Source organism: Phacochoerus africanus, chromosome 3 (genome assembly GCF_016906955.1).
Source record: "Phacochoerus africanus isolate WHEZ1 chromosome 3, ROS_Pafr_v1, whole genome shotgun sequence".
Taxonomy (NCBI): domain Eukaryota; kingdom Metazoa; phylum Chordata; class Mammalia; order Artiodactyla; family Suidae; genus Phacochoerus; species Phacochoerus africanus.
In genome coordinates, this window is record NC_062546.1 from 48,994,677 (window position 1) to 49,015,185 (window position 20,509).

Genomic DNA, 20,509 nt, shown 5'->3' on the forward strand with positions numbered 1-20,509 from the left:
GCTGTACATTATATCCCATTTTTTTGGTCACACCTGCAGCATGGAAACTCCTGGGCCAGAGATTGAAACTGTGCCACAGTAGCAAACTGGGCTACTGCAATGAAAATGTGAGGTCCTTAATTCACTGTACCACAAGGGAACATCCACATATTTTTTTAAGATTTTTATTTTTCTTTGTAGTTGATTTACATTGTTCTGTCGATTTCTGCTGTACAGCACGTGACCCAATCATAACATATATAAATATATACATTCTTTTAGCACAATATCCTCCATCATATTCCATCACAAGTGACTAAATAAGAGTCCCCTGTGCTATACAGCAGAATCTCATTGTTTATCCACTCCAAATGCAATAGTTTTGCACCTACTAACCTCAAACTCCCAGTCCATCCCCTTCCCTCCCTGTCCCCTGTGGTAACCACAAGTTTTTTTCCAAGTCCATGAATGTGTTTCTTTTCTGTAGAAAGTTTCATTTGTGCCATATATTAGATTTCAGATATAAGTGATAACATACGGTATTTGTCTTTCTCTTTTTGACTTTGTTTCACTTGGTATGAGAATCTCTAGTTCCATCTATATTGCCACAAATGGCATAAGTTTGTTCTTTTTTATAGTATTCCATCGTGTATATATACAACTTTTTAAAAATTTTTTTTTCTTTTCTTTTTTTTTTCTTTTTAGGGCTGAACCCACAACATTTTGAGTTCCCAGCCTAGGGGTCAAATTGGAGCTACAGCTGCTGGCCTAAGCCACAGCCACACAACTTGGAATCCAAGCCACGTCTGTGACCTACACCGTATCTCAAAGCAACACCATACCCCAGATCCACAGAGTGAGGCCAGGGATCAAACCTGCATCCTCATGGATACTAGTCAGATTTCATTTCCACTGCACCACAATGGGAACTTCCTCTTGATCCAGTTGTCTGTCAATGGACCTTAAGGTTGTTTCCATGTCTTGGTAATTGTGAATAGTTCTGCATTGAACATAGGGGTGCATGTATTTTTTTGATGAAAGGTTTTTTTTGTCTTTTGTCTGTTTTAGGGCCACACCTGTGGCATATGGTATTTCCAGGCTAGAGGTTGAATTGGGGCTATAGCTGACAGTCTACCCAATAGCCACAGCAGTACCAGATCCAAGACACGACTGTAACCTACACCATATTTCTCAGCAACGCCAGACCCTTAACTCACTGGGTGAGGCCAGGGATCAACCCATGTCCTCAGGAATCCTAGCCCGATTCATTACTGCTGAGCCAAATGGGAACTCCCAAAGTTTTGTGCAGATATTGCCCAGGAGTGGGATTGTGAGTCTTATGGCAGTTCTATATTTAGTTTTCTGAGTACTTCCACACTGTTTTCTATAGTGGTTATACCAGTTTCAAGTATTTATTTATTTATTTGGTCTTTTTTGCCATTTCTTGGGCAGCTCCCACCGCATATGGAGGTTCCAGACTAGGGGTCGAATCGGAGGTGTAGTCACCAGCCTACGCCAGAGTCACAGCCACTCGGGATCCGAGCCACGTCTGTGACCTACACCCACAGCTCACGGCACCATGAAGGGAACTCCCTTCAAAGCATTTTTAAACACGGCTATGTAAAAGTGGTAGCTCAGTCTCTTCTTCCACTGTTGTGGGTCCGGTTTTCACTGTTCTCATTTTTTCAGTATTCAACGTTGCTAGCTGTTTTTTATCTTCTAGAAATTCTTCAACTCTGGCCTACTGATGACAAATTTCAAATGTATGTGATTATTCTGTTATTTCAATAGGTTTTGGGAAGATGCAAGGATAAGATCCATCAACTTCAACTATAAACACTAGGTAAATAATAACGTGATTAAATGGTGATTACAGGAAAATATTTACTCTATAAACATCTAAAAGAAGCAAACTCATAGGAAAGAAATTCATTGCCCAAGTATGACTAACAGCAGAGGAATGAAATCAATTCCAAGCTATTAGAAAATGTACAACAGTAGACTTTAGCAGATAATGATATATAACTAGAAAGAAATTTTGGAGTTCCCGTCAGTGGCTCAGTGGTTAACGAATCCAACTAGGACCATGAGGATGCAGGTTTCGATCCCTGGCCTTCCTCAGTGGGTTAAGTATCCAGCATTGCTGTGGGCTGTAGTGTAGGTCACAGATGCGGCTCTGATCCCGAGTTGCTATAGCTCTGTCGTAGGCCGGCTGCTGTAGCTCTGATTAGACCCCTAGCCTGGGAACCTCCATATGCCGCAGGAAGCAGCCCTAGAAAAGGCAAAAAGACAAAAAGAAAAAAAAGAAATTTTAATTCTTTAAGAAATTTGGGATTAAAAGGAGTGGCCATCAAGAAACCACTGCATTCTGTGCACAAAGCAGGCACTTAGAAGTTATTTAGTAACTGAATGTATAATAGTCAGAAATGCCCTGGGATCTAATCCAAGAGTAAATATCAAATTTAGTCATGAAAAAACCAAGTTTTAAAGCTAGAAGCTGTCTAAAAGCTAGAGCTCAGAGTTCCTGCTGTGGCCCACTGGATTAAGGGTCAGCATTCGCGCGGCTGTGGAGTAGGTCACTGCTGCAGCTCAGATTCCATCCCTGGCTTGGGAACTTCAATAGTCCTATTCCAACCAAAGCACAGCTTGAGCTATCTCTTAAGTCCTTTAACATCTCCTAAAAATGTGGTTCCTCTCCACCCCCACACCTGCCCCCTGCAACGTGTAAGTTCTGGGGCCAGAGTTGGGCTCTGCTCCACTTCAGCTGCTGCAGTGACAATGCTGGATCCTTTACTTGCTGCACCATAAGGGAACTCCCAAAATGTGGTTCCATTTATATATAGATAGATAGATAGATAGATAGATAGATAGATAGATAGATATACACATGCACACACATATATATATACACACACACACATATATATATTTTGTTTTTTTGGGTTTTTTTAGGGCCGCACCTGTGGCACATGGAGGTTCCCAGGCTAGGGGTCTAATTGGAGCTGTAGCTGCCGGCCTACACCAGAGCAACACCAGATCCCAGCCATGTCTGCGACCTACACCACAGCTCACCATAATGCCAGACCCTTAACCCACTGAGCAAGGCCAGGGATTGAACCTGCAACCTCATGGTTCCTAGTCGGATTAGTTTCTGCTATGCTATGATGGGAGCTCCTATTTATTTATATTTTATTAATTTCATTTATTTATTTTTTGGTCTTTTTTGCCTTTTCTAGGCCGCTCCCGCAGTATATGGAGGTTCCCAGGCTAGGGGTCTAATCGGAGCTCTAGCCACCGGCCTACGCCAGAGCCACAGCAACTCGGGATCCTAGCGGTGTCTGCAACCTACACCACAGCTCACAGCAATGCCGGATCCTTAACCCACTGAGCAAGGCAAGGGACCGAACCTGCAACCTCATGGTTCCTAGTCGGATTTGTTAACCACTGCACCACAACAGGAACTCCAATTTTATTACTATTGTTTTGTTTTTTGGGTTTTTTTTTTTTTGCTGCCCTGCAGCACATGGAGTTCCCCAGCCAGGGATCAGATCTGTGCCATAGTTGTGACTTAAGCTGCAGCTCAGCAATGCCATATACTTAACCCATTGTGTCCAACTAGGGATCAAATCCACACCCCAGCACTCCCCAAATCCCTGATCCCCTTATGCCATAGTGGGAACTCCAAGACGGTTCTTTGTAAATTTTCGGTATCACACTTGATTTAAATGATTAAATAAAACCTGATAAAATTTTCTTTCAGGAATTAATCAGTGGTTAACCTTGATGCTGGAAAATGTTAAGTTGGGTGAGTGGCAAATGCTGATTAATTCATTTTTCTGGGACCATCAAAAGAGAAAAAAAAAACTTCACTTTTTTTTCTTGTCTTTTTAGGGCCCCACACCTGGCACATGGAAGTTCCCATGCTAGGGGTCTAATCAGAGCTACAGCTGCTGGTCTTACCAGAGGAATAGCATCCCCCAGATTCCAGCCCTGTCTGCAACCTACACCACAGCTCAGGGCAACCCGGTTCCTTAACCCATTGAGCGAGGCCAGGGTTGGAACCCGCAACCTCATGGTTCCTAGTCGGATTCGTTTCTGCTGTGCCACTATGGGAACTCCTCGCTTTTTTTTTTTTTTCTTAATATAGCTCATTTTTTTACCCCAGAAATTAAACTACAACTTTTTGCTACTTTTTCTAGCTTCCATAAAATTTCCTTCAAACTTTAATTTGCATACAAGTAATCTGGGGATCTTGTTAAGTGCAATTCGAATAGGCAGAGGATCCCAATAGAGCAATTCTGATCGCTCCCAGGTGATACTGCTGGCTTGGAACACCAAGCTTTCGCAGCGAATGTTGTAAACGCTCAACCATCTTAGGTCACTTAATTCTCCTTCTTAACCCTAATGATTTGACCCAAGTGTGCTTGTTAATTTGGAACGGAGGAAAAGTTCCTGAGGTCAGGCCTGCTCATTTCCCTCGCTTTCCGATGAGAAAGAATGCAATTTATAATTGCTGCTCCACGTCCTAGTCTAGGTTGTCTTAAGAATACTTAGAGTTCCAAGATAGGCATCTATGAACCCAAGCCAGGCCTGCTCGGCGCCGCCACCCGCGGCGGATCCCAGCCAACGGAAAAGGCAGACGCCGGGGACCCCGGGGATGCCCGGCCACCACCGATTGACGATGCGGGCCCTTTCCAGGAACTCGCGCGGCCCGCCCCTCACGCGCGGGCGCCTATTGGTTCGGACGGCGCCGGGCGTGACGTCAGGCCCCGCCCGCCATCCCTCCAGCCCCGCCCCGCGGGATGGCCTGGCGGTTTGGTCTGGAGCAGCTGAAACCGGTTTGAGCGGAGCCGCTTCCTGCCGCTGGGCGCCGCAGCGGTCCGACTAGGAGAGAGCTGGAGAGGTACGCACGGCGGGTACCCGGCACCTCGGCCCGCGGCACTGCTGTCTGGCGCTGCGGTGGAGGCGCGGACCAGTGGACGGGGCAGGTGAGGCGGGAGGCCGGGCGCTCGACGCGGGAGCCACGGCTGCTGCTCACGTGGCAGCCGAGCTGTCAGGGCGACCCGGCGAGGGGACGCGGTGGGGCGAGGCGTGGGGAGGGTCCCCCAGCCCGGACGGGATCTGCCCGCCGTGGAGACCGCGGCCTGGACGTTGGCTCTCGTAGGTCTGTGGGTAGCGCATATTTACTGTATTTATCGTTTGTTGTCATGATTCCGCGGAGCTGCCGGGTGCTTAGTTACCTTCCAAAAATTTTGTAGTGTTTTCAAAATACCAGAATGCATAGACCATAGGACTACCACAACCACGAGTGTTCCAAAAAGCAAGTTAAGGAACGAAGGAACATAAATGCAGCTGAAGTCGTCTGTGTACCCCTAGCAGCATACCCTTCGCCCACCACCACTCTCAGGTTTTATCGCTAAGTAATTCATAGTGTTTTGACAACTGCTTATTTTCTGAAATTGCTTAGTCTTGGGCATGCTTGTGTAATTCAGTCATTCCAAGAAACCGAAATGCCTTACTCTCTTAGGAAAAGGTTCCAGGAATAGACATCAGTGCCCTTGAAATAATTTTAAGACAGCTGCCCCTTCTCCTAAAGCTCTACTTTTTCCAAAGCTCTTTAAATGACCCTGATGACTTCTGGAAAAAAGCCTCCAACGTTTCGATGCTTCATCAGCCCCCTTTTACCCAACTGTTCGTTTCCAAAGGAAATCGGTCATGAATTTAGTCTCGAATTGTAAAGAAATCTTTCACCTTGAGCCAGCTGTCTAGTCTGATGTAACACATAGAGGAACTGATAGAACCAAGCAGGATGTTTGGACTTGATGTTTTTTTCATACTCTTTTTTAGCCCTTCCTATTTCTGTGCAGTTCCTATTCATTAACCTTTCACGTTACTCCTTCTTGTTACATTTCTGACAGTTAAGACTTAGCTAAGAAACAAATACAAGCTATCAGTCCTTTTCCAACTGGTAACATTCTGGATACAAATAACAAGATAAACAGGTAAAACTGCAAATGGCTCAGATGGTTCTGGGCTTAACCAGGGAGAACCAATGTTCTAGACCAGTAAGACTTAGAAAAGTTGGACTCAGAAATGACCACAAAAGAAATCTCAGTAGCAGAGTAAGTAAAATTTGATATGTTCAAAACGTAAGCTGATGAATCAAAACTTTGTGTATAACTTAACCAGGAAAAGAATGTGAAATACATAAGAAAATAATATCAAGATAAAATGAAAAGGAAAAAAAATGGGCTAAGTTTTATGGTATTGTTTACGAAAGTGATCAAAGAATTAAACTGGCTTAATGAAATCTCTAGAACTGCTTTCTTAATAAAAATCCATTCTCATGTATGCATGCATTTGACTAAAAGATTAGCCCAACGTATACTGGGGTCAGAATAGTCAGATCATAATGAGCATCCAACCAGGATGCACAGAAATTAACTCAGGAAAATGTAAGCATTTCATGTATTTTTCTATAGCCAGTTATGAGAATCAGAACTGTTGGAGCCTAGGAAAGCGCAAGGGGAACTGGAAGCAACTTTTTCCTTTTTTTAAAAAAAAGAAGGAAAACAAATATGGGGGATTTTGACCAGAAGAAAAAAAAAAAACACATTTTAGATCAAAATATCTGTGACTTCAGTTCAACTCAGAACTAACCATGTACCTTTGTTGCTTAAATCTCCTTCTTGTTCCCCAGGCTAGCAAACCAGTGAAGGAATGTGTCAAGATGGTTTATTTGACAAAAAGAATAGAGTGAAACTTATTTTGTCGGGTAGTGTAAACTCTGAAATATTTTAAAAATGTAAATTAACATTGTCATTTTGCCAATTACTTGAGTCTTTTAGAAAAGTGTTAAAGTAGTATTAAATGCTACTCAAAGTCTCAGGTATGAGTGTTGATGAAAAATTACCTTCAAAAAGTACAAAATGGAGGTTATGTTTAAAAACAAATCCAGGAGTTGCTGTCAAGGCTCAGCAGTAGTCAGCGGCTAACGAACCTGACTAGCATCCAGGAGGACGCAGGTTTGATCCCTGGCCTTGCTCAGTGGGTTAAGGATCTGTTGTGGCGGGTGCGGCCCTAAATGACAAAAAGAGACCAAAAAAACCCCCCACAAAAACCTGTCTCAGAAAGCATAGTCTACATGTGAGGTTATAGGTGAATGGTTAAATTACATATGTAGACAGCTTATGTCTGTAAAAATGGCTAGCATTTTTCGTCTTATTCTTGTTTATGTGTATATAGAAGACTCCCCCCCTCCACCGCCCCCTTCCCCCCCCACCCCGTCCAAGTTGAGATTTTTTTTTTTTTTTTTGCTGGTTTGGAAGAAGAAGAAGTGGTGGTGGTGGTTGTGTAAATTTTTCATTCCACACCAGAACAGTATTTTACTTTGATGGTACTAGGGTGCCAAAATTGTACGCTTCAGTCTTGCACCAGAATCTTGGCCTCTGTCCACGATCAAGTAAACTGCTGTAGGAGCAGCTCTACAGGCTCTTTTCTGACAGAGCAATAAGTTTGGGCTGGAGGGGAAGGAATGGAAATTAAACAGATTATATAACTTTTGGCAATCCAAGTGGAAGATGATTCTTTGTTAACTTCTGAGGGTTTTTTTTTGGGGGGGGAGTAATTTAGTGCTTGTGCGTGTAGCTTTGTATAGGACATATAACTACAGCTGTTTCCAGCCAAGTTCTTATACCTACTCTTACAAGCAACATTAAAAATGAGAGGCTCAAGTTTCCTCTTGTAGTGCAGCAGAATCTGACTGGTATCCATGAGGACAGTGTTCAATCCCCAGCCTCACTCAGTGGGTCAGGGAACCAGCGTTGCTGTGAGCTGTGATGTAGGTTGCAGACCAGCTCGGATCCTGTGTTGCTGTAGCTGTGGTATAGGCTGGCAGCTGCAGCTCTGATTCAACCCCTAGTCTGGGAACTTCTGTTTCAGGTACAACCTGAATGACAAAAAGAAAATAAAAAAAGTGAGAGGTTCAAATTTAATCAATTGATTTCCCCTTCAGTAAATTAATGTTTTTCATTTAACACTGTAGATATTTAGAGAAATAATTACATCTGATTTCCTTAAAATTGGTTAAAATAGCTACTTAAAGTTGACTAGTAAGTACCAGCTTTGTAATTATGTAGTTGAGATTGTCCTTAGTTAACTGGCAGTAAACACTAGGTGAAAGTACAAGTTATACATTGAGATTGAGGTTGGTTATTTAGCAGTTTGCTGGATGATGGAGTTTTTTGATATGTCTCAAAATTAATTGAGTAACTTAAGCCAAGCTTTTTTGCTAGCCTTAAAGTTTCTTGATGTGAGATAGATAAATGGAGATTGCAGTGCTTCATTGAATCATCTGTTAGAAAAGGAAATATTCCTACTCATAGAGTTACGATCAGATTTGTATCAGATGTCATGTTAAAAGACAACTATTAAGATATTTAGATGGTGATAGGTTCATGGGGCAGTAATAGTCTAGAGCTAATTTTAGACTTAGAACATTCTTCAGCAGTGCTAGAACTGGATGTATATGCTTTAAATAGATCATGTTTACTCTTAGACACTGAAAGTAAATTAAGGTGTCTATTTTGATCGAGGACAGGTTTTTCTGCAGTGCGAAGTCTTGCTTTTTGTTTTCTTTTTTCCTTTTTATAGCCACCCTTGCAGCACATGGAAGTTTCTGGGCCAGGGATTGAATTGGAGCTGCAGCTGCTGGCCTGCCCCACAGCCAATGCAACACTGGATCTGAGCTGCAGTTGCCTGATCTTTAACCCACTGAATGAGGCCAGGGGTTGAACCCACATCCTCAGAGACAAACCACTGAGCCACAATAGGACCTCCTTGGAGTCTTGGGTTTTCTAACTGAAATGGTAGAGTTGCCAAATAGGGAATTCTTTATCCAAATGACATGAAACCACATTGGCTGGTGGTCTTGGTTAGTAAATGTATCTATAGATCTACATTTCATAATTTGTCTAGGTGGGGTGATACATAGTTTGAACCTAACATTGGTTTTGGACTCTTTTTTTGCTTTTGCTTTTTAGGGCCGAACCCATGACTTACGGAAGATCCCAGGTTAGGGGTCGAATTGGAGCTACAGTTGCCAGCCTACACCACAGCCACATCAACACAGGATCCGAAACATGTCTGCCACCGACACCATAGCTCATGGCAATGCTGGATCTTTAACACACTGAGCAAGGCCAGGGATTGAACCCACATCCTCTTGGATACAAGTCCGGTTCGTTACCACTGAGCCACATTGGGAACTCCAGGAATATGAGGAATATTCTAATTGACATAAAATGTATTGTTGGAAGGCAATTGAGAAATCAAAATATAAGCAGGAAACATTTTTACTGAATGTTAAACTTAGACGTGTATGTAAGATCTTGGTAATAGATTGCAGAGTTGAGAACTCTAAATTCAACTCTGCAGAACTAGAATAATAATGATCCTATGATTAATGAAAAAAACACTTGAAAAGGTTTTGCTTTTTGTTTTTGTTTCAAGCGGTCAGGTCACTTAGAAGCTGATTCTCAAACTTGTTGCAGAATGTAACTAGTTTGTTATGAAAGTTTTTTTTTTTTTTTTCCTTTTTAGGGCTGCACCTGTGGCATACGGAGGTTCCCAGGCTAGGGGGTCCAATCAGAGCTATAGCTCTGGCCTACACCACAGCTACAGCAATGTGGGATCCGAGCCATGTCTGCGACCTACACCACAGCTCACTGCAACACCAGATCCTTAACCCACTGATCCAAGCCAGGGATTGAACCTGCAACCTCATGGTTCCTAGTCGGATTCGTTTCTGCTGTGCCATAACGGGAACTCTACATACACATTCTTTTTCATTATCCTCCATCATGCCCCATCGCGAGTGACTAGGTATAGTTCCCAATGCTATACAGCAGGATCTCATTACTTAATCCTTTCCAAATGCAAAAGTTTTGCATTTATTAACCCCAGATTCCTAGTCCATCTCACTCTTCCCCCATGTTACTTAAGTTCTTTGATTGTTTCCTTGTTATTAAAATTGGGAACTTCTTAACATAGAAATCCTGGAGTTCCCGTTGTGGCACAGCAGAAACAAATCCGACTAGTAACCATGAGGTTGAGTGTTCGATCCCTGGCCTTGTTCAGTGGCTTAAGGGTCCTGCGTTGCTGTGAGCTGTGGTGTAGGTAGCAAACAAGGCTGGGATCCTTTGTTGCTGTGGCTGTGCCATAGGGCTGGCAGCTGCAGCTCCAATCTGACCCCTAGCCTGGAAACCTCCATATGCCACGGGTGCAGCCCTAAAAAGCAAAATAAATAAAAAATAAAATAGAAATTCTTTCTTGAGGCAAGCTTTCTGTCTGTAGTTGTTTTTTAGTTTTGTTTTCTCTTTACTATAAACATGAGCCTGGTCAGGAATGATAATAAGCAGAACAGCTGCTTATTAGAAAATAAAGTATGTGACAAGATAATACTGAGTACTTAAATAAGTTAGGACACATCTGTTTTGCAGTTTTTCTGGCCTGTACACTCTGTAAGTTTGTAACACTAGGCCCTAAAACTTTCTAGGTACTTCCTAAATAATTTAGTCTGTGTAAGTTAGGCTCTGAAGTTTTTCGGTCACACTTGAGATTCAGTTTTGTTTTTGTGCTTTTTAACTTGTTTCTTGGTGGTAGCCATCTAGAGCTGATATTCTCAGATACTAATAAATGACATCTTCTTTTTCTTCCTAGCAGGACATCCTAAAATAAAACCATCAGAATGACACCTTCTCAGGTTACCTTTGAAATAAGAGGAACTCTTTTACCAGGTATTGTAAAGCTTTACTTTAAATCTTTTTTAAAATTAAATGAGCATTTTAATTATCTGGAGTATCTTAAATATGGAATTGTTACCAGAGTGGGCATAATTTTTAGTTGAAACGTCTTTAGGGCATACCTGTTTTTGGAGCATAATAAACTCAAGAAAAAAAAATACCTTCCGGATAGTAATTGTCTTATTCTTACATTTTCCAGCTGTTCATTTAATTTTGCACAGGACAAAGATAATTCAGCTATGATTTTTAAGTAGCATGAAAATGAGGAAAATTTTTCTAGTGTGAGATATTGATGAAATACTTGGCTAAATTTGTTCCCTATTTGTAAATATATATATTTTACACTTCATTGTATTTGTTGCTGTTTACTAAAGCATGTGAAATAATTTTAGTGTAAGATAGCATGTCAAAACAATGTCATACCTGGGTTGTATACTTCCTTGTTTCATATACTTGGCTATACTGGCTAGTTCCTCAAACCTGTTGCATTCATCTCTTCCTTTGGGACTCTCAAATCATTTCCGTTGCCTAGGTCTGTGTCCTGCCCCCTTACTCCTTACCCCAGCTGCCCACATTCAACTAGGTTAAGGCCCTTGTGAAATTAAAGGTTCCAGGAATTTTTTTATGGTACCTCTTACTGATTTTATGAAATTACTTGAGTAATTTTGCTTGTGGACAGATTGTAAGCTCTATGACTTTGTCTTCTTCAGTGCCTAGCTCAAAGCAGGGGTAAAAATGTGTTCAAAGAATGAATGAGTGATTCATTCTATATATCTAGCATTTTTGATCAAAGAGCCATCACATCACTTTGTTGGTATGTGTTTGTCCAAGTTGAGATTCTTAGCCAAGATGATCTCGTATAGCTCTACCTCTGGATAAGATTCTACAAGTTGAAGATTGTTGGTCATTTGCTGGAGTAGGCTCTCTTGGGTCAAGTACGGACTTCTTATCCAGTGTGTAGCCATCTCTGTGGAGAGAAAACTGCAGACCTATATTGTACTTTTTGTACGGAGGCAGTTTTTTTTGGTTTTTTTTTGTCTTTTTGTTGTTGTTGTTGCTATTTCTTGGGCCGCTCCCGCGGCATATGGAGGTTCCCAGGCTAGGGGTCGAATCGGAGCTGTAGCCACCAGCCTACGCCAGAGCCACACCCACGCGGGATCCGAGCCGCGTCTGCAACCTACACCACAGCTCACGGCAACGCCGGATCGTTAACCCACTGAGCAAGGGCAGGGACCGAACCGGCAACCTCATGGTTCCTAGTCGGATTCATTAACCACTGCACCACGACGGGAACTCCTGTTTTTTGTTTTTTATTTTTGGCTATACCCGTAGCATGTGGAGGTTCTTGGGCCAGGGATTAAAACTGAACCACAACAGTGACAATGCCAGATCCTTTATCTACTGAGCCACCAGGGAACTCCTTGTATAGGTACTTTAAGCTAGAAGGAGCTGGCCATGTCAGGCAAATGAACTGACCATAGAATTAGTCACAGAAGGGTCAGCTTGACAAAGTGAATGAAACCCCTCAAAGAATAGAATGAAGGTAGTGATGGAGGTAAATGTAACTGAAACTATAGGTGGGAAGGAAAGGAGATGGGGGTGAATGTGAAGTGGGGTGTTGGGGGTAGACTCCCCTCCCCCAAATCTCGTCACCTTAATTTCCTCATCGAAGTAAGAAGGAAGTGTTCCCTACTGAAAGTGGAGAGTGCAGAGATGAGTGGAGTTAGAGGAAACAAGTAAAATGAGTATATGAGTGTGTTGTTTGCAAATTCTTTTAGTTAGCATTCAAGTCTTTGTAATCTTTATAAATGAAAGTCAGTTGGGAGTCACTGGTTGGCCTTGTCACTGCTGTGGCAAAGGTTCAGTCCCTGGCCTGCGGACATGGCCAAAAAAGAGAAGCCAGTTAAAGAGGTATGTTTGTTCTAGTAAAAAAGTTTTCTTTTTTTTTTTCTCTCATGTAAGCAGTATTCAGAGGTAATCACAGAGAGACATTAACATTGCAGAAGGAAATTGGTAAAATGCAGGAGCACTTACAGGAGGAAAGTAACCATTGATTGTCCAGGTTTCACTTTTTCCATGTAGGATATGTGTGTATATATATATATTCTTTCCAGAGCAGAGAGTAGCTGTTGTTTTGTGGGGGATAAGAAGTAACTGACTCCATAAAAAGTTTAATGAGGAGTTTCCGTCGTGGCGCAGTGGTTAACGAATCCGACTAGGAACCATGAGGTTGCGGGTTCGGTCCCTGCCCTTGCTCAGTGGGTTAACGATCCGGCGTTGCTGTGAGCTGTGGTGTAGGTTGCAGACGCGGCTCGGATCCCGAGTTGCTGTGGCTCTGGCGTAGGCCTGTGGCTACAGCTCCGATTCAACCCCTAGCCTGGGAACCTCCATATGCCGCGGGAGCGGCCCAAGAAATAACAACAATAACAACAACAACAAAAGACAAAAAAAAAAAAAGTTTAATGAGACTCTCCTTCATAGAGGAAGTACAACAGTGATTTTATAATAATCTGTACTTTGAGCTAGGAGCCATTGCATATGCAGTACATGTGCACAGCAACATATATGATCTTGGTAATAAATATTTGTGCCCTGTATTTACCAACAGTGCTTATCTTTTCTTTTTTCTTTTTTAATCAGAAAAGGTAGCAACAACCTAAGTTAATTGCGGGAAACATCTAGTTACTTTAAAGGATTGGTGAAAATGAAATCTTCATACATAACCGCCGTTAGCTTTTACAGACATGCATTTAACTCCTTGCAAGTTCCTGAGTAACTACCACACTTGGGATTGTAGTTAAGTTTTAGACAGTCTGGGCATAGAAAATGCTCATGCAGGTGGCTAAAACCAACTGTAAGTCTCCTTTTACTAGAATGGTGCCTAAAGCTTTGAAGTCGAGCTACTCTTAGAGTTGGAGGAGTGCTTGAATTTTGTTCATTTGGGTTCAATTCAATGTCTTTTTCTTTATCAATTTTAATTATAGCAATTTAGGATGTGTTTATATATAAATTAAAAACTGCATACTTATATTCAAGAAGTTATAGACTGCTAAATATATGAAATTTATTTTTATTTATTTTTTTTTTGTCTTTTTAAGGCAACATCCTGCAGCATATGGAGCTTCCCAAGCTCGGGGTCCAGTCAGCTGTAGCTGTCGGCCTACACCAGAGCCACAGAAATGTGGGATCCAGGCCATGTCTGTGACCTACACCACAGCTCACGGCAGCGCCAGATCTTTAACCCACTGAGCAAGGCCAGGGATTGAACCTGCGTCCTCATGGATGCCAGTCAGGTTCGTTAACTGCTGAGCCATGATGGGGACGCCTAATATATGAAATTTAATCAATGTAAGTGATAGCTATATGTTGGTTATCTGTTAAATAGAAGTCATAAGTGAAGTATGGATAGTCTCTAGTAAGGAATATTATGTTTTTCACTGCATAAATCTTTGTTTTGAAGATTTTTGTTGTCATTACATTGCTCCTGTTCCATAGATAATTTTCTTCATCTTTAGTTTGTTAATACTTACTATTTGGCTTCCTAGAAAATATCAATTACTGTTTCTCTAGTATACTTAACATGCATTTACTATTTATCCCTTTATATTGGAAGCTGTCTCAGTGGCAGGACTGTGTTTTGATCTCTTTGTCTTCTTGGTGCTCTTTGTTGGCTCACTAGGTAGTTGTACAATAAGAAGAGTCTGTCCCTGTTCATCCTTCCTTTCCTCTGCCTTTGGTTCTATACAGGTGGGTCAAGTAAATTACATAAGTGCTCATGTGGTAGCTGAGTCCATAATGCATTTCTAGAATGAGGCTCTTCCATCTCTGCTACCCTGGGACTCTGCATCTGGTTGAACTAGTGCAACCGAGTGCTCTTTCATTCCTGAAACTAAAATTTGAGACATTCTTATTTAGTGCACTTTAACTGGTTGTGTTTCATTAGGAGAGGTTTTTGCAATATGCGGAAGCTGTGATGCTTTGGGAAATTGGAATCCTCAAAATGCTGTGGCTCTTCTTCCAGAGAATGAGACAGGTGAAAGGTAAGCCTGGACATGTAAGATTACAGAATGATTGTGACATTCAGATTATAAACCTGGGGGTTTCTGAGATACTTGGGTATTTTTCTTTAATTTTTATTAGAGTTATCACACATGCATAATTGAAGAGTGAAATCGTTTTACAAAGTTTGCTGTGAAAAAAAAAAAAATTCCTGTTTTTCAATTTCCAACTTTCAAATAGTCATTTTCACCTCTTGGCTATCAGCTGGTTATTTTGGTACTTACTACCATATTTCTAAATGTTGGTGTTTCTTATTTTAAAAAACTTTTTAAGGTATCTTTTGACTTCTCATTGCTTATCCCATTGAGCAGGGCCAGGGATCAAACCTGCATGCTCCTGGAAACTAATTGGGTTTGTTATCACTGAACCATAATGGGAACTCCTCAGTGCATGTTCTTGATAAAAGATCTAATTTTTGCTTTAGCTTATGAAATAGTATTCTAGAGACATATATAATATTAAAAGTAGCAGAGAGTGGAACCCATACTTAGATATCTTAGCTAATATATTGAAATGAGTTCACTGACATTAAATACAGCACTGAAACTAGCTTGGATATCTTGGTGCCTTGAAGTGGGGAAAGGATCATCTGAATCCCAGTTTCAGTTCTGCATTTAGCTGATCTTTGACCTATCCCTAGCCACTAGGTAAAGGGGTTAGGATTTAATCAGTGATGTCAAGGAAGTGGTGGTTCTTACAACCTTTTTGAAGTCTTATGGTCTAGATGATAAAGGAGAGATGAGATTCTAAATAGTATGCAAATACATTCCATGCTGCCAGGGAGAAATAGGAGATTAGGTGATTTTAGATAGTTTAATCCATGAGTTCCTATTTGGTTCCGGGGTAACAAACCCAACAAGTATCCCTGAGGGTGCAGATTCCATTGATCAGTGGGTTAAAGTTCTGGCATAGCTGTGAGCTGTGGTATAGGCTGGCAGCTATAGGTCAGATTTGACCCTTAGCGTCGGAGCTTTTATATGCCGCAGGTGTGGCCCTAAAAAGCAAACACATCTGCCACCTACATGTCTGCTCATGGCAATGCTGAATCCTTAACCCACTGAATGAAGCCAGGGATCAAATCTGCATCCTCATGGATACTAGTCAGGTTCATTAACCACTGAGCCATGACGGAAACTCCCTGACACCTTTTTTAAAGCTTCCCAATAATTCTACTGTGCACTTCTGGGGCTAGTTTCACATATTCTGGCAGATTGTTTTATGGATGAAATCATACTGGAAATTTGCCGTTTTTTGAAGCAGAGATGAGAAATAAATTTCACCTCAGAGTTGGTAGGCTCTGCTAGGAGCTTTGTGTTGATAAATGATCCCAAGGCTTATCAGCGTCAAGAAGTCGGGGCTCATGTGCCAAGCATTAGGCTATCCTTGCTTTACAGCAATGCTTCTCAACCAAGCATATGTGCCCAGAGTTTATCAAGCTCCACATGACCAGGCTCCACCCCAGACTGGTGAAACCAGAGTCTCCCAAGGGTGGAGCCATGGCATATGTATTTTATTACTACCAGGTTAATCTTATTGTTGAGGCTAGGACCAGAGGTGACAGCTGGTTGTGGATATTTTGTTAGGAACCAGGTTGAGTCAGAGTGATAATAATGCCCTAAAGTCTGTCTTGGCAGAGCCAGGTGGGGAGCAGAGCTAGCCATCTGGTACCACGGAAGAACATTTGGAGTTGCTATTTAGTCACTGAGCTCTTCATACTGAATTAATGTTTGGATAATGATCTGTGATATAGGCTCTCAAACTAAAGTGTTCGTCATCAGTCACCTGGAGGCTTTAACAGTTATAGATTACTTGGGCCCTCCCCCAGAGTTTTTAATTCCATAGATCTAGTTGTGGTCTGAGAATTTGCATTTCTATCAAGCTCCCTGGTGATACTTGTGGTCCTGGAACCACACTTTGAACACCATTGGCCTATAATTTGAAGCTAAAAATAGGTTACAATCATGAATTACAGTGAATTCTTTCACTGTTGAGTCCAGGCTCTAAACCACTTAGCATTAGAATGTCTCAAAATTACATAGTTCAGAAGAAGACATACAGTTGAAACAAGTAAAATGCAGATACCAATTGCTTGGTAGGGGAATAGCCAGAATAAGGGACAGTTGGGAACATGGATTTAACTGGCCTTGGTGTCAAAGCTTCTCAGCAGCCCTGTAGCTTCCTAGGCTAAGTGGGAATGAGAGGCAACTGAGATTTGCACTGCTGGCCTTTTGTTTGGAATGCCTCTAAGTCTCCCCCCAACTTTTTTGGGGGGGGGTCTTTTTAGGGCTGCACCTGCAGCATACGGAGGTTCCCAGGCTAGGGTTCTAATTGGAGCTACAGCTGCTGTCCTACGCCAGAGCCATAGCAATGCCAGATCCGAGCCATGTCTGTGACCTACACCACAGATCATGACAAAGCCGGATCCTTAACCCACTGATTGAGGCCAGGAATCAAACCCACAACCTCATGGTTCCTAGTTGGATTCATTTCTGCCACGCCAAAATAGGAACTCCCTTCCCCCTTTATTTTAGAGCCGCACTCTCAGCACATAGAAGTTCTTGGCTAGGGGTTGAATTGGAGCAGTAGCTGACGGCCTATACCGCGGCTCATGGCAATGCCAGATTCTCCACCCACTGAGCGAGGCCAGGGATAGAACCAGCATCCTCATGGATACTAGTCAGATTCGTTTCTGCTTCACCAGAATGGGAATTCCACTTCTGGCACTTTGTATGAATAGTTCATCGTTTACGTTTCAGCTCAGACAGCCCTTCCTTTTTGGGGCCTACCTCTAAAACTTGTTGTCACCTCAGGAAGGACAGCTTGCCCTTCCTATCCATGCTTTTTGCTTGTTTGTCTACCCACATAAGCAAGTGATCTCCCTGAAGACGGGGCTTATCTATCACTGGGTTCCCTGGGCCTGCTTAGGCCTGGAGTAAGATTTTATGTAGGAGTCAGTAAATAGTATTGGTGACAGACCTCACTGGAGGGATTTTGTGAATTCTGAAGTCTTTATGCTTTTTAGTTTGATACTGATGTGCTGCTTTAATTCTTTGTTTTCTTACAGCATGTTATGGAAAGCAACCATTGTACTCAGTAGAGGAGTATCAGTTCAGTATCGCTACTTCAAAGGGTGCTTTTTAGAACCAAAGGTATGTTTTCTTTATCTCGTTTCCAGTTTCTTTAGAAGACTTAACTTCTTCAAAAGCAACTAACATAAATTTGGAAATTTTAAAAGTAAAATGAGTTTGTTTTGATCAAATAAAGAACTCTAGATTAATAACATTTTAGTACCAAAAAGCAAGAAAATAGCCACTTCAGAGGCAGACAATGTCTGCAATGGAATTTTTAAAAGACTAATAGTAAGTATGTTTGTTCTGCAGTATTCTTATCATGAAGTTGGTTTTAATGACAAATGTTCTTGATAGGTATACATTTTATGTAACTTTTGTAAACTAGTTAGTAACCAGTAGTAAGGGTTTTTCTTTCTGTTTCATTTTAAAATTCTTCTGTGGCATAAATACATTTAAAGGAGTATATAGCCAGCTTTAAGCGAGTAGTTATTCTAAAAATTATTTCATAGCCACCATCTCTTAGTGGCTGCATTGTAATAGCTATCAAAACTGAAGTCATTCCTTTTAGATTTTTCAATGGTAGTGTCGATAGACCAGGATCTTTTCTGAAGGCCTTTGGAGTATCTATTATATAAATCTAAATCTGCTTGCTCACAATGATTTTATTATTTTGGGACTGTTTTCATATTTAGAAAAGAAAGTAAGTTGATTCTTTCTTATTTTAAAGATACTTATTTGCTGAAAGGATTCTTTTCTTTCAGATTTTACCATTGAGCACACTTTGGGCTGCATGTGAACAAGGGTTAGGCAGGAGTCTAAGAAACAAAACATGGATTAGATCTTTTTAAAAATTATTATTTCTCTTTGGGATCCTTGAATACTTGTTACTTGTAAAAAAAAAAAAATGCAAGCAGCCACTATTATCTCAGTCTCTTAGCCACCGTTATAAAAAAGAAAAAAACTGACAAACCCAGTTCAGCTGTCTTTTGCACCTATTACGTTTCTTATTCCAAGAATATATTGTCAATACTCAGTAATTAAAATTAAATTACGTTATGGTTAATCATTGTGTTGGCTTATCTTGACAATAGTCTCACTTCAGTGACTTAAGATCATTTATTTGGCACAGGGGTTGTGCATTATGAATAGTTCTTCAGTATACAGTGAATAATTATGCATAAATATGTACAGCATAGCACTCATGACTTTGAAAGTATATTTGAGGATCTTGGTATGTGAAATTTGCAACATGAAATTAACTAAATCTTACTTAAGGGGGCATTGAGACAAAAAAAAAGTCATAATTGATCCTTTGGGCATAGTTTCCTAAAGTAAGACTATTGTCAACACAGGTCAAATTAAGCCAACCTATAGTATTTTCTCTCTTCATTGAAAATGTAACCAAAAGCAGCAAATCAGTCCAAAATGCCTTTTTCAAAAAATTGGCAAGAAGTCTGCTTACAGTAAAAAACAAGTTTTTCCCCTTGTAATACTTGCAAAAGTTTACAGTATATGTTGGTGAGTGTGTTTCTTTAAGTAGGTGCTCTGTATCGTGTACACATGTACCGTGTGATGCAGGGGCTGCCATGGTAAGTATGTTTTTCATGGAATAGAGTGAATAGCCACATAAAATCCCATGCATATGGCTAGAGGGTTTTTTTTCCCCCACATGCCAGCTTAAAGTGAAAGTTGGTGGCGCTTTTAAAATGAAACATAGATTTCAATAGAAATAATTAGAAACTGTCTCACCTATGCATTGTCAAATGATAGCCCCAAGGGAGCTTGAATCATGAAATAATGTAAATTATTAGAGTATGTATTTTATGAATACAAAGAATGGTTGGAAAGCAAAACAATTATGAAAGCATTGAAAAACGGAAATAAATAATAAGATTAGTTTTACTGGGTCAAATATTTTACGTAGTCTTCTAAGCAGGTGTGGAACCTAAGCTGAAAATCTTGTGATCTGGCCACTTGACCTTCAACATTCAGCTTTCTCATCTATAAAATGAAGAATTTGAAATACAGATTTCTTAGGTCCCTTCCATCTAGTCATATTTTTTTCTTGTATAATCTGCTCTTTCTGGGATTTTCTTTTTAATATAGAAGTTCAGAGTCTTGTCATTTTCCTCAATTATTCACAGGTATATATCCTCACACTTTGTAGGATTAGAATAAGTATATGTTGAATTAAGTGACAAATATTATCTTATTTAAACATAGCAAACAAAGGTAGTAGATATTCCTGAAATGAAAACATTACTGTGACTCTGCAGATAACCCATTAATTTCACATCTTCACCAATGATAATTTTTGAATTAACATGTAATTTAAACACCCCTTTTTATTTGTGGCTGAAGTTAGGAGTTGTTGAGATGTTAGCCAATTTTTTATTATGTCATCTTTGAAATTTTTCCCTTCATTTCAGTGAAGTAGCTCTTTATTTTTTAGTAACATCTGCTTTTAATTTTTATAGATGTTAACTTTCACCCATAGATTCATTAAAACTCTTCCTTTGTTCTTAATTTCCCTTGGTTTTTGTTTAAATCCTTTAACAAAATAATCAGTCATCTGTGATAGGCAAACAGTTGTTTATT

General features: G+C 40.8%; 1 protein-coding gene across 4 annotated transcripts in view; it reads left to right on the forward strand.

The window, feature by feature from the left end:
• Positions 1–4,768: 4,768 nt before the first annotated feature.
• Positions 4,769–20,509, forward strand: part of GPCPD1 (glycerophosphocholine phosphodiesterase 1) — a 56,629-nt gene continuing 40,888 nt past the window's right edge. Inside the window, exons 1-4 of one of the 4 annotated variants that reach the window (XM_047771710.1) lie at positions 4,769–4,882; positions 10,702–10,775; positions 14,725–14,821; positions 17,905–17,989. In XM_047771710.1, coding sequence (XP_047627666.1) covers positions 10,727–10,775; positions 14,725–14,821; positions 17,905–17,989 — 231 coding nt within the window. In that variant the 5' untranslated portion in view covers positions 4,769–4,882; positions 10,702–10,726. Of the gene's footprint in view, positions 4,968–10,698; positions 10,776–14,724; positions 14,822–17,904; positions 17,990–20,509 lie in introns of all 4 variants that reach the window. The other 3 variants (XM_047771711.1, XM_047771709.1, XM_047771708.1) reach the window with 3 other exon arrangements.